At 37.4% G+C, this 15,248-nt stretch overlaps 1 protein-coding gene across 4 annotated transcripts in view; it reads right to left on the bottom strand.

Annotated features, from left to right (window-relative positions):
* PRKG2 (protein kinase cGMP-dependent 2) overlaps positions 1 to 15,248 on the bottom strand; it is a 100,617-nt gene that overhangs the window by 43,148 nt on the left and 42,221 nt on the right. For all 4 annotated transcript variants that reach the window (XM_070505535.1, XM_044766716.2, XM_070505533.1 and 1 more), the window contains exons 7-9: positions 7,048 to 7,125; positions 5,356 to 5,450; positions 2,380 to 2,448 (exon numbers count right to left, since the gene is read on the bottom strand). In XM_070505535.1, the coding sequence (XP_070361636.1) occupies positions 2,380 to 2,448; positions 5,356 to 5,450; positions 7,048 to 7,125 (242 nt within the window). The remainder of the gene's footprint in view (positions 1 to 2,379; positions 2,449 to 5,355; positions 5,451 to 7,047; positions 7,126 to 15,248) is intronic.

The raw sequence follows: 15,248 nt of genomic DNA, 5'->3' as shown, positions 1-15,248 counted from the left end.
CTTTCTATCATATTTTTAACCCTAGCATTTTGGGGCAATTTATAAGATTTAACCCCACAGCTAATGCTATTCACTGCATGCATGTATTTTTAAGGAACTCAAACAATGCATTATCGGGACAATATTGTACAAACATATTTTCCATTTAAGAGCTGGCATCCAAAGATTACCTGTATCTGAACACACTTTGCACTTTCTAGCACCGTACCTTTGTTTTTAAGTTTTACTCCACCTGGAGTGACTTCTTGATTTCCTCTTTGCCTAGAAAACTCCTATTAATTTTTAAGCCTTGTTTTCTCACTTAAAAATAAAATAAAGCCTTGCAATTGTGATTGCTTCCCTTCCTGAACCCATGCTATGGGAGCCAAATGGCACAGTAGAAACAATGCGGAAAGGAATGGGGAGACCTGGGCTGTAGCAGTGCTCCAGCACAGATGGCACTGTTGGGGCAATTCATTAGCCGATCTGTGACTAACTTTTCCTATCTGTAAGGGAGAGATGAAAATAACTCAAAGTGATATTAAGAATTCCTGTTCTCTCTTTTTATGTAAGGATATTTCATCTTGAAGAGTATCTGGCTGTTTGGGACTAATTATTTCTAATTTTATTTTTACTAAAAAGCTGCCTGTTGGACCAGCAAAAAAGTCATGGTGTTGCAGCGTCAGTGCAAGTTTCTAACCAGTGGACCAGGCTACTAAGCAGAAGGCAGGAAGAACCCAGATGCATGTCTCACTCTGAATACATGGTCATTACTGACTGTAACTTTGGGAACAGCTGTCATTGCGTACCCCTCTGACCACGTGGCTTTTTCTGGTGGAATAACGATGGGCACCAAGGCATTTTTGTTGTTGTCCTAACTGGAGCACTAGCCCTGTGTGTAGTGAGCCAGAACTCACAGACAACGTTACACGGCGAAGACTGGAAGCAGGAAGGAGGGGCAGAAGGACCCAAGGCAGTACAGAGCCTTCAGTGATGAGGGACCAATAACCAGCACCTGGCTATACTGGATACTAAACCCTGATATCCTTGTGCCTTTGAAACTTTAAGTCTCATGAGCATTGATCTTTACATACAAATAAAATCTGGCTTCTTAAAAAAAAGAGAGAATTACTGTTCTATGTGTGATGATGGATGTTAACTACACTTATTGTGGTGATCATTTCACAATATATACAAATATCAAATTATGTTGTACACCTGAAATATAAGGTTATGCATGTGTTAATGATATCTCAATAAAAAATAAATGAAAAAAGAAGTATTGTTAACTTTTTGGGCATGTTAATGTTATTGTGGGCTTGCATTATAAATAATACTTAGCTTTTAGAGATGCTACTAAAATTTATAGATGAAATAATTTTACATTTGGAAGTTGCTTGACAATAACGTGGGGAAGGCAAGGAGGGGTGGTGAAGTGGTATAGATAAGGCATTAATTGATAATTGTTGAACTTGCATTACAGGGTTCATAATACCATCCTATTTTTTAATATGGCTCAAATTTTCCATAATAAAAAGATTTTTTAAATCTTATAAAGTTCTTTCCAGCTCTAAATCTCTAAAGTTCTTCATTCAATAAATATTGTATTCAATTAGCAATCAATGACATACTCCCTTGTGATACCTCTTGTCACTTTATTATTTTTTGTTAATATTTCATGAGTATGCCCTATTTCTTTGACTACACTATGACTTTTCTTAGACAATGGCCTAGCTTTGGTATATTTGAAATTTCGATTATTACATCTAGATTATCAATAAATATTCAACTGATTAATGAGAGATCCAAGTGGCCAGATTCAAATATAATTTGAAGTGAGTTAAGGACACAAAATGAGACTTATTCTGAAAAATAACCCAAGACATTTAAAGATTAATATTGACATACAACATTTGCAAATTACTAGAAATATTCAATTAAAACTTCTCTGGAAATATATATAGTTAATGAGCATCTCATATTTTGTCTGAGAGAGATAGGTTTTGTTTAAAAAATTTTTGGCTGCTTGTAGTATTTTAGAAATAAATCATGAAATTGTTCACTATATTGTGTTGGGAAAAAATCCATAAGAGTATATTACTAATAAGCTTATTTCTCTGGAAGAGGCAGAATTTAAATCAGTCTATTGCTGATATTTATGTACGAACTTTGCACACAAAATATTTAGCCTGCCAGCATCTGCCACTGCCACAGACAGATTCAGATCAGAAGGCCCAGTTCCTTCCCATGAATTTTAATAGAATGTACTCGCAGCTGAGGATTGGCCCGCATTTCCAAGTGGTGATGAATGAGAAGACAGATGGGCTCCTGGAGTAACAGAAGGCCAACTCTTCAAAGGTGGCACTATCCTGCCTTCTCTGGCAACATCAGTATACTCACTCTCGATCTATAACCAGGCAGGCGACATCATTTTCTTCAGCTATGATGTTAGCTGATCTGACATCTTCACTGCAGACAAAAACAGAAAAGTCAATTTCCTACAGTTAGAAAACAGTTAAACCTTCCAAAGACTATGCTTTTTTTAACATCATAATTTATATTCCACCTCTTTCCAAAAAAAGGACTTGAAATGTGTCCCAATAAAGGTTATGTACACAAGGAATTTAGAGGAGAAGAAGAAAATTGCACTGGGAACATGGAGGAATCAGTGACTTCAGCTGTGTATGGAATCTCACTCTGCACTTGTCAGCCAAAACAAAATAGCTCTCATTGGGCTCACACAGGAATTGCTAATTAATAAGCAGGCAAAACGGAAATTAACTGATCAAAGACACTTACTTGAAAAATATTCAAGTAATTAATATATAATAAACCAATCAAGAATAAAACCCAAAGAAAGTGTTTTGGGTGCCATATCACTCAATGAATTAAATAATACTAAAATACCTTCATTCCATAGAATCTAAGATGTACATTTTCTATTAGAATCTCTGAAATCAGAGCATGTCTTACAATCGATAATGAGTCATTGTGTCATTAAGAGCATTGTCTTTCTTTCTCAGGAATACATAATATAATGATGCATCTTACAATCAATAACTTAAATACAATGAATTATGGCTTATGATCCAATGATGGTAAATTTAATTACCTAATGAATACCAATGGGTCAAGCATCAGGTAAAGTATTTCTTTAGACTGTTATTGATGTTAGTTTCCTCCCTCTGTTGGTTATGAACTAAAGACACTGAAAAAAGTTACACCCATATGGTACCCAGTGCTCTGAGATTCATTTAAGGTCAGCTGGAGCAGCAAGCATATTGAGACTGCTCTAAGCAACTTCATAAAAAATGGCATCACACAAAGTAGAGTTCTTTTATCTTCCTTCGTGATGGGACAGGGAAAACCCGGTCAGCCCACCTCTACCATTCCAAAGAAGTCCCCCATCCACATAGCTGGCATCCAGAGACCTTCTGACAAACCCGCAGTCCCTCCCAAGCTTATAGGGTCCTTGCTAGAAGGCATGAGTGAAAGCAGTTCAGCTTCATGGGCTTTTGAATTGGGAGCTGGGTAATTTGTACTGAACTTGCATGTTTGTAGATATCTATAGATATATAGCTATAGATATGATCTTGGATGTAGAGAAGTATAGCATCCTTTTCACTTGTCAGTGTCATCATTTTGACTAGGAATATTTTCTGCAAACACTTTATAAGTATTAGATGTTTACAAATACGCATATGTTTCTTTCACAAGAACTGTAAGTGCCGTGGACTTATTTTTGCACATAAAATTCTGAAAGAACTCCTGGGACTATTTAATGTCAAGTCATGGAAATATATAGAATATAAGGAACATTGAGTCACAGTCAGTGGCCCTAAAAAGCGACAGCATAAAAATGCACAAAACTGTAGAAATATTTGTATCCAGCTCTCCTTCACATTGATTTTAGCTTTATGCTTTCAAATGCTTAGGGGATTTGGGTGTCTATATTAAGTATAAATTCCCATGTTTCTCATGGGAAAACACTGTAACTGGCTAGCTGCAACATACAGCATAAATTATTTCAGACCCGGCAAAACCAGACAGCATATTTCCTTTCAAGAGTTATTTTGACTCTATAGCACATTTATAAAGTTCTCTGCACTTTCGAACTTTAGTTGTTTTGCTTGGAGGCATGAGAAAAATAATCTGTGAATGCTAAGAACAAATACATTGAAGTCTTGAATAATGATATTACATGATTACATTGCATGAGTGTATTCTATTTTGCCACAAACAAACAAAGGACAATTTCCCCATTATTGAAATAAATTCATTACCACCTAGAAAATGGAAAGTAAAATTCAACTTGTCTTTAAATTTCATTTTTGAATTGTTTAGTAATAGCTGTAACTTACAAAGTTTAAATACTTGGATTTTCTTTTTTAAAAAAAGAACTCCATGATTTTTAAATAATGAAATTTGTCTTCAGATATGAATTTATGAAGACCTTTTCTTTGCTCTGTACTTATGTAATCCTGACATACAAATCAGCAGAACTAGGCTTCCCAGACAAAAGGTAGGAGGAAGATAAATGAACAGAAATACCACTCCTTTTTATAAGCATAAATCTGAAACAAAATCATTTAGTAATAACATACATTTTTATAGATTTCTTAACTAATTTCAAGTATGCATTTAAAAATATATATAACTCCAAAAAGTATGTTACTCAAACTTTAACTTGATCTTTTATAAAGTTATTAATATTTAAGAAAATGTATGTCTTCAGACTTAAGGTTGTTTTCTGAGTTCCAGGAAGAACAAAGTATCTCCTGAGCCATTTGATTAATTTTTATAAATATTTCTTCTATAAGTTAGATCAACAGTAAATAGACTCATATCTCAAAAGACCTAAGGTTCAGGTAGAAATTTCAAATACACCATTTTGAGTTGTTTCTGAGCTGATAAAAATTCTTAAGAAAATATTACCTTTGGCATGATGATTTAAAAACACACAAACTATGTAAAGTCATTTATTTGACAATTTTTTTAAAAGGAGGAAGAGAGGGCAATATTTCAAACCTTGGAAATATAAAAACTCATTCTTAAGGGAAGATTATAATTTTCACTTCTGTAATCTCTTTCTCTTTTTTAAACTAAAAGAGACTTTTTTAAACTAAAAATTCTAATAGAACTCCAATTTTATTTTCACTAGCAAACTGAAGACTTTCCGATTTATTTCCTGTGCAAAATTAGTATACTTCTTTGCTGCATAATACTGAAGTTTTTTAGAAGTCAGGTTAAAATTTTTGTTTAATTCCTGGACTGCCATTAGTTTGGTAGCTTAATTTAACAACTCTAAATCAGTAGTTGCATACACAAAAGAGTCAAAGAATTATTTAAGTATGGTATATAAATTCACAGATTCACCTGATAAGAGCTTTTTCTCCAAAGTATTCTCCTTTCTGCAGTGTTTTTATCAGTTGTGGTTGATCGTGGCCCTCTGTACTCTGGGTGACTTTTACCTAAACGATGTCAAACAATTAAAAGCAGAGAGAGAAAAGAAAAGGAGAATCTGAACATATATCCATTCAAGCAGATCCTCCAGATCTCTATAAACTTGACTGAATAAGGAAAAAAAGACAAGTCTTTGCTTAAATTTTGCCAAAGTTAGGACAATCTAACCACAGTCTGCTCTGGATGGACTGAGAAATCCTGTGATTTAACACAGTCAAATGACTCCACCCTCTCTAAGAGGAAGATTCTCCATTTAAACCCCACCTCCCAAAGCTAAAAATTTTATGTGAATCCAGTGACTCCTTCCTAGGGATTCTCAAAGCACGTAATAATGGTCCTGTGGGAACTTTATTTCAAAAAGCCAAACAGAAATGACGAATGAAGAATAAGACTGAGTATGAGGAGTTCTGAATCTGGTATCCACCACGGACTCACTGAATCCTGGGGATCCTCTAAAACTGAACAAAAAATGTGGATACGGAGAAGGGTCCACAGCTTTCATGTGTGTCTCAACGTGATCCACGGCACAGGAAGGTTTACGAACCCACATGGCAGAGCCAAACAAAAACTTCACCATTGTTTGTGGCTAGAATTATTCCAATTCAACATAGTAACAAGGGTTGCTTCATGCTGATTAGAAATTCTGATTACCATTTATCTAAATTACAATGAACTAAAATTTAAAAAAATAAATACATGCAATTTGTTTATTAGGCAGAATTCTTTCAAAGCATGGGGTCCAGGCTGGGGAGAAATGATAAAAAGCGTTTCTGAGTGTTGAAGAGTTTCTGAGGTTTGAAACTATTTTGTTAATTTTTTTCCTTTACTGGGGGCCCAGTTCAAAGTTCAACCATAAACCAGTTTACCGAGGGCAGTGCCTGACTCTCTGATGATAAACTCTTCCGTGGAAGAAAGGACATTTGTGAAAGTCCGACAGTTTATAGACACACGTGCTCAAGTCTACTCTTTCCTGCAGAATTTCACAAATGCTTTTCTTCTCTGAGGAGCGTTGTTAAGAGTCAACATAGGAGCGACTGGCATCACGTTACCCACCCAACATCTAGGTAAAGATCTATTGCATATATTAGTATAAAATCTTCATCAGCATCTAAATCAACTTGAGCTATTGTATGAAACAAAGTTCTGAGCCATATCGTTCTACAGCTTGATGTCTGGACACTGCTATCCTCAAATGCCAAGGTCATTCTCCTCTACCTGCTGCTCATCATATCTGTTCGACAGAAAAATGTTCCAGCCCTCATCTAGGACCCTTGGGCTGACTGAGAATCACACCCTCACAGCTAGAAAAAACCTTAGAAATCATCCAGTCACTTTATACACAATGAGACAAGGTCCAAAGAAAGTCAAGTGACCTGCCTAAGGTCACCAAGAAGTTACTGTCTCAGCTGGAACCCATCACAAGTGTTCTGTGCCGCCAAACCCAGCATTCAGACCAAACCCCATAGGACTCTTCTGGGAAAAATCTCCTTCACCAGTCACCGAAGAAGACCTCTTAGGATGCGATGCAGAGCACCGCTGTGTTGATGGCAAACTGACTTGAAAAAACTTTTGATTTACGTGAAGTAAGCTTTAACTAATATTTACCTTTCCTTTTGCTAAAATGAAAAAGGTACTTCCTTCCTCGCCCTCTCTAATAATGTAATCTCCTTTGTCATAGTATTCCTGTTGGGATGAGAGAAAAAGAAAAGGTTAGATCCCGTGAGGACATACAGATGAAGATAAAAGGAAATAGAACAGCTTGTGTCTCTGAAATCAGCATTCCACACCTGTTTCTTTTATTTTTTTCCTTATTATAACTGTAATCTTTTTTTTAACATTGCAGTGGTAAACTGTGAAAAAGTAAGGATACTGTGGATTTATCTGAATTTATGTTTATCTTTCACAGAAAAAATTCCCCCGGAATACTGAATTTCAGGCATGGACATTGAAGACATGAAGAGAAAGGAGAGCAAGGCAATCACCACTGATACACGGGTCAGCTTCCACCTAAATAATCGAAATATAAACCATTTCATGATCTGCAACAGTCTGAACTAGGTCTAGAGTTTAGAAAAAGAACAAATAATTATCTAACAAATTGAAAATACTACCCTCAATGGATATTAGGAACATCAGCCCCAATTTCTAATCCCTTGAAGAGCAGCTGCTTAGAAAATTCTACACACACAGTAAATAGCTCTTTCATATGGATTCTCTCCAAAGATTTATCATCACAAAGATTGACATTGGAACTTTTTACATATAAATTCTATTCTTCAATGTAGGTTTATCCTCATGAAATCTCAAATTGTCACGTCTTTCTTTCTTGCCCTCATATGTGTGTGTGTGATCAGAGAATTCTTGGCCAGAGAAAATTCATTCACCTGTCAGACCAAAAGAGCAATTCAGTCTCTTAGAAAACAAAACATGGATTAAACTGTCCACTTGTACTTGGCTTTAATTTGATATTGTCTCAAAGTCATAGAACTAAAATAGATCTCTTAATTATTTATACAAACAAAAATGGGCTTGTTTAATTTTCTAAGAGGTCCTACTTAACAACATAATAGCTCTCTCTTGTTTTTCTTTTAGGCTTGAAAATAAAATCCAAACAAAACTACTTTTGTATCTGCTATATTTCAATATCATTTTGGTCATTTACTCTTAAAACCTATTTATATTTATGGAATAAATATTACTCCTAATACTAACAAACATATCTTTTACTTAAATAGCACGATGTACATTTTACAAGACATTTCAACATTTCAGGGAAGGAAACAAAATATCTTAGGGCTAAAGTCCTTTGAAGCCAAAGAGATCTATATTCAAATCCCAGTTCTGCTTGGAATTTCACTTCCACCAATTCATAAAATTCACATACGAACATTCACCTTCAAAGGATTTAGAGAAGAGAAGCACATTAGTTTTCTACTGCTGCTGTAACAAATAACCACACAGCACGTGGCTTAATAACAATACCCATTTATTATTTCCCAGTTTCTTTGGGTCAGAGTCCAGGCACAACATGGCTCAACTAGACTTCTCTGCAGAGGGTCTCTCAAGACTGAACTCAAGGTGAGTAGGGCTGTGTTCCTTTCTTGAGGCTCAGGGGAAATATCTGCTTTCAAGCTCATTCAGGTTGTCAGCAGAATTCAGTTCCTCACGGTTGTAGGATAAGGTCCCATTTCCATGCTGGCTGTCAGCCAGGGGCTGCCCCTTAGCTCCCAGAAACCAGAGACCTCTCTCTGGTCCTTGCACAGAGACCCCTAAGTTTCAGAACCAGTAATGGCACATCTTCTTATGTGAGAAGAAATTCTTTTTACATTTGGAATCTCTCTGACTTCCAATTCTGCTGCATCTCTCTGGCTCCAGCCAAAGAAAATTCTCTGCTTTTAAGGGCTCATCTAATTATACTCAGCCCACCACAATAATCCAGGATAATCTCCCAGCTTTAAGGTCCTGAACCTTAATTGCATCTGCAAAGTCCCTTTTGCCATGTAACATAATATATTTACACATTCCAGGGATTGGGGTTTGGACATTTTTTGGGGGGTCCATTCTGCCTATCACAATAAGCCAATTAAAGACATTGTTTTTTGATGAATTAAAAGCATCTAAAACATAGTGAGCCTTCAATTAGTGATTGCCATGTTAAGGAGGAGCATCATGGTTTGCTTAGCTGGTACTTCAATCCTCTACACCTCAGTTTCCTTTTCCGTAAAAATTAAGATGATATGACCTAAGGACAGTGTCAGGATGGCAGCGTAAGCAGACTCCGAACTAACCTCCTCCCACAGACACAACAAATTTACAAATACTGTTGGAACAAGTACCCCTGAGAGAGAACTGAAAACTGGATAAACAGAATCCCCGCAACAAGGGACAGTGGTTACTGAGGTGGAAGAGGCAGAAATTCCTTTCTAGAGAGAAAAAACATCACCATCATGAGCCACATTGCTTCACAGCCAGCTGGGAGCAATCCTAAGATACAAAGCCTTCCCTGGAGGAGTGGGGCATCTGAGTGGGAGAGCATTACAGCTATAAGTAGCTTTTGGACTCAGCACAATCAAGACAAGTGTCATAATGTCTGGCTTTGCTGGCTACTAACAACAACGGGGAATACCCCCAGAAAAGCTATCTAACATAAGGGAAAAAAAAAGCCTGCTCTTAAAGGGCCCATGCACAAATTCACTCATTTCAGAAAGCAACTTAAAAAAAAAACAGAAAGAAAGGTACACAATCCTTTGCTGTAAAAGAGATTCACCTGATAGGCTCTGGGTGCATCTCAGTGAGAGATGAGACCTCTCCAGGGACTGAGACATTGGTGGCAGCCATTATTGTGACCTAGTACAGGTGTGCTCACACAGACGATGGCAGATGCCATTAGAACTTTTCCCTTGGCCTCTTAGCCCAGGAATCTGCCCTACCCACTAGAGCACCAATTAAACCCAGCTCAGCCAGGACAAGCAGCCCACCCGAGTGACCAGCCCCACCCAACAGCAAACCCTGGGCCTGCATAGGCCAGAAGCCTGGAACCTCTGCAGCCAGGCCAGTGGCTCTGCCTCTGTGGGGCAGGCCTGACCTGGTGGAGTGTGTGGGGACTCTACAGCAGGGATGCAGGGATGGTTCAACATCCACAAATCTATTGATGTGACACATCACATTAACAAAATGAAGAATAAAAATCACATGATCATCTCAATAGATGCAGAGGAAGCATTGGACAAGATACAGCACCCATTTACAATAAAAACTCTGAATAAAATGGGTATAGAAGGAAAGTACTGCAACATAATAAAGGCCATATATGACAAATCCACAGCTAATATAATTATAAATGTAGAAAAACTGAAAGCTATCCCTCTAAGAACAGGAAACAGACAAGGATGCCCACTTTCACTGCTCTTATTTAACAGAGCATCAGAAGTGCTAGCCAGAGCAAGCAGGAAAGAAAAAGAAATAAAAAGGATCCAAATTGGAAAGGAGGAAGTGAAACTGTCACTATTTGCAGACAACATGATTTCATATATAGAAAACCCTAAAGAATCCATCAAAAAGCTTCCAGAAATAATAAATGAATATGGTAAAGTTGTAGGATACAAAATCAACATACAAAAATCAGTTGTGTTTCTATACACTAACAACAAAGTAGCAGAAAGAGAAATTAAGAATATAATCCCATTTACAACTGCAACAAAAAGAATAAAATAGCTAAGAATAAACTTAACCAAAGAGGTGAAAGATCTCTACACTGAAAACTATAAAACACTGTTGAAAGAAATTGAAGACACAAAGAAATGGAAAGATATTCCATGCTCTTGGATTGAAAGAATGAACATAGTTAAAATGTCCATACTTCCTAAAGCAATCTACAGATTCTATGCAATCCTTATCAAAGTTCCAATGACATTTTTCACAGAAATAGACCAAAGAATACTAAAATATATATAGAACAACAAAGACCCTGAATAGCCAAAGGAATCTTGAGAAAAAAAGAACAAAGCTGGATGTATCATACTCCCTGATTTCAAAATATACTGCAAAGCTATAGTAACCCAAACAGCATATGTGGTACTGGCACAAAAACAGACACACAGATCAATGGAACAGAATCGAGAGCCCAGAAACAAACCCACACACCTATGGACAGCTAATTTTCTACAAGGAAGCCAAGAACATACAATGGAGAAAGGAAAGTCTCTTCAATAAATGGTGTTGGGAAAATTGGACAGCCGCATGCAAAAGAATGAAAGTAGACCATTATCTTACACCATACACAAAAATTAACTCAAAATGGATTAAAGATTTGAATGTAAGACCTGGAACCATTAAACTTCTAGAAGAAAATATAGGCAGTACATTCTTTGACATCAGTCCTAGCAGCATATTTTCAAGTACCGTGTCTGACCAGGCAAGGGAAACAAAAGAAAAAATAAACAAATGGGGCTACATCAAACTAAAAGCTTCTGCACAGCAAAGGAAACCACCAACAAAAGGAAAAGACAACCTAACAACTGGGAGAAGATTTTGCAAACCATATATCTGATAAGGGGTTAATATCCAAAATATATAACAAACACATACATCTCAACAACAAAAAAAATAAAAACCCAATTAAAAATGAGCAAAAGATCTGAACAGACATTTTTCCAAAGAAGATATACAGATGGCAAACAGGCATGTGAAAAGATATTCAACATCACTAACTATCAGGGAAACATAAATCAAAACTACAATGAGATATCCCCTCACTGCCTATCAGAATGGCTATAATTAACAAGACAGGAAACAACAAGTGTTGGAGAGGATGTGGAGAAAAGGGAACTCTCATACATTGCTGGTGGGAGTGCAAATGGGTGCAGCCACTATGCAAAACAGTACGGAGATTCCTCAAAAAATTAAGAATAGAATTGCCATACGATCCAGCTATTCCACTGCTGAGTATTCACCCAAAGAACATGAAAACACGAATGCATAAAGATACATGCATCCTTATGTGCACTGCAGCATTAGTCATAATAGGCAAGACTTGGAAGCAACCTAGGTGCCTGCGAAGGGATAAATGGATAAAGAAGATGTGGTACACATACGCAACAGAATATTACTCAGCCACAAAAAAGATGAAATCTGGCCATTTGTGACAACATGGATGGACCTTGAGGGTATTATGCTAAGCAAAATAAGTCAGAGGGAGAAAGTCAAATACCGTATGATCTCACTCATAAATAGAAGATAAAAACAAGAAACAATCACAAAGAGACAGAGATTGGAGTGGTGGTTACCAGAAGGGAAGGGCGAAGGGAGGAAAGCAAAAGGGGTGATTCAGTACGTGTGTGGTGATGGATTGTAATTAGTCTTTGGATGGTGAACATGATGTAATCCACAGAGAAACTGAAATATAGTGATGTACACCTGAAATTTATATGACGTTATAAACCAATGTTACCACAATAATAATAATAAAAAAAGATAATATGACCTACCATACCCATAACGTTGTTTGAGGACTAGGTGAGATAGTGTATCTAAAGCACCTGGTGGCATGTTTGGTACACACTGGGCACCTGGTGACTGTTAATTCCTGTGAAAGAGGCTGTGAGCTGGTCATCAACGTCTTCCACAGTGACCTGCACTATCCATCCTCCCTGCTGTTAACTATGGCCATGTGATGAACTGGCAGCTAAAAGAACCTGAGCAGAAGAGATGTGTGCCACCTCCCCAGGCCCATGAACCATTTCAGGGATGTGACTTCATACTTTTCCCCCAATTGTAATGGCACAGCCCAGAGAGGTTTTGCGGGACAGCCCATGTGGAAAACGACAGAGTAGCCATCAGCTTGGCTTCCTGAATGAATCTTTGGAGCCAACAGGGACCACCCTCCCTGGACTGTTATATAAGCAAGAGACAAAATTCTATTTTATTTGGAAGATGATATTTTGAGTTTTTTGGCAACACAGTTTGCATACTCCAACTCTTTATTCTTTCTCATTTTAGCTTTATCACAAACTTTCATGGTATACAAGCTCAATTTTACAGTTGAGATGACTATGACCCTTAGAGGTTAAGCGAGTGACCACGACACTGCAGTCCAGTTTTCTTCATTACGTAGCTAACGTTCTTCTCTTTTCTAAAGCTGCTGGTGCCATGTTAGATGTTCCTGTTTCAGTCTGCTCTCCTGTCTCTCCTGCTCCCATCTCATCTCAGTCCCCATTACCCACATGGAGCAGAAGGAACAGGAGAATTTTTGAAGTGCTGGTAGGCTGCTCTTTAGTTATTATAAAGTCTCTGGTGTGTGTGGATGTGCAGCTTTAAGTCCTGTCAGCCAGATAAATTAAAACGGAGAAGCTTGAAAGGAAACACTGAGAAAGAGCTTTGTTGTTTCCTAAGGGGCAACCTTCCTAGTGGTATTTTTCCCAGGGATAATTCTTTGTCACCCAAAACCACAGGAGGAAGATAAATAATACCTCCCAGTGTGTTGACAGTAACTTCATAGATCAGGACAGGCTGTGGATGTAGGTCAGACCAAAAATATATAGTGGCAAGTACTGGCTATGATGCTAGACTGGCCAATGTTTGTCAACTGGGGAGTGCAGCCAGTCTAGCCAGGGTGGTCACCAAGACCAAAAAGAGAAATGCAAACAGTGTCGTTATTGCCCTGTGGTTACACTGCAAAGGGGTCCCTTGGAGGACCAAGAAGCCATAGACTCTATCCTGTAAAGAAATGGTTTTCAAACATTTTTTATTCTTTTCTACAGTAAGAAACATATTTTACATGTATGCTAAAACACACAAACGTGAGCATGCACACATAGGGATATTTATGTAAAATTGAAACATATTTAAACAATACTTATACTTACTATTCTGATATTAAAAAAATGTTCCTCTAAATTGCTTTTATGGCCTACTGATGAGTTGTGACCCCCAATTCATCTGTCAGTCTGAAAAGATGTTTTAAAAGATGTTAGAAACCCTGAGAGTAGTTACTTAGTGTTAGGCAAGAGTGGGAAATAAGAAAATCAATTCCAGGGCAGATTGAGAGGTACAGGTAAGAAGAAAACTACACAAACAGCCACAAATCTAGCAAAATGCTGGAGTCTAAGTGCATGTAAATAGAATACATAAAACCAGAAGAAAAATCCAAGGTGATGGAAGACAAAGAAGTGAGCCAATGATTTAGAATCTTTAGAGCATGGCTAGAAATCTTCATTACAAGGAGGTATTGATGATACACAGAGTTATGATTCACACACACACACACACACACACACGCTCCCTGTAGCATGTGACTATGTACCCACGTTGGTTGCTTTAAAAACTACATACAGTTGTTTGGGTTGTTACCAGCTGTTTTCTTTTTTTTTTGTTTGCCTAAGTACAATAGTTAAAACGTCTTAGAAATTTGAAAGCAAACACATCTGGATCAGGTGGACCTTCTCAACTATTCAGGCAAAATTTAGTAGATTTGAGGTCATTTATTTCCAAGGAACCAGAGCCTACAAAATGAAAACCAACAGAAATTCCTCCGATTTAGGTGAGGCAACGATATAGAATTCTGTAACTGAAGAAACGAAAGGGCCCTTAGAGATGTGGTCCACCGCCCCTTTATTTTAGAGATGAAGAGACCCTAATGCTCACCACAATTAACTGACAGCTGCTAGTGACAGAGGCTTGACTATAAACTCTAATCTCTAAACTCTGGACTAGAGAACTTTCTACAACACCTAGCTGCCCAGTGTTTAACTAACTGGTCCATAAACTGTGGCAAAATCCACAATTATCTCAACTTTCTTAAGGCTCTGGATGTAATCATTAAAAGGAGACAAACTCTCCGGCTTAGGCAAGTGTTAGCAGAAACTATAAGAAAGGAGGACTATACTTTTAAAAAATGATAAACAGTGAAAAATTCCTGAATAAAGAAGCAGACTATGGCTAACTCTAAATATATGTGTAGTCATGCACTGCATAATGACGTTTCGATCAATGACAGACCACATATACAATGGTGGTCCCGTAAGATTAGTACCATATAGGCTAGGTGTGTGGTAGGCTATAGCATCTAGGTTTGTTTAAGTAGACTCTAGGACGTTTGTATGACGAAATCACCTAATGATGCATTTCTCCCCATCATTAAGCGAGGCACGGCTGTATTCTATTCAGAACATTAAATTAGTGCTTCTCAAACTTTAATAAGCATAAGAATTGCATATTTAAATGTTAAAATGTGGATTTCTGGGCCTCTACCCCAGAGTTTCTGATTCACTAAGTGTGAGATGGTACCTGCGAATCTGCCTGTTAAGCAG

Source organism: Equus asinus, chromosome 3, assembly GCF_041296235.1.
Source record: "Equus asinus isolate D_3611 breed Donkey chromosome 3, EquAss-T2T_v2, whole genome shotgun sequence".
NCBI lineage: Eukaryota > Metazoa > Chordata > Mammalia > Perissodactyla > Equidae > Equus > Equus asinus.
This window is presented reverse-complemented; position numbering and strand designations above follow the sequence as displayed.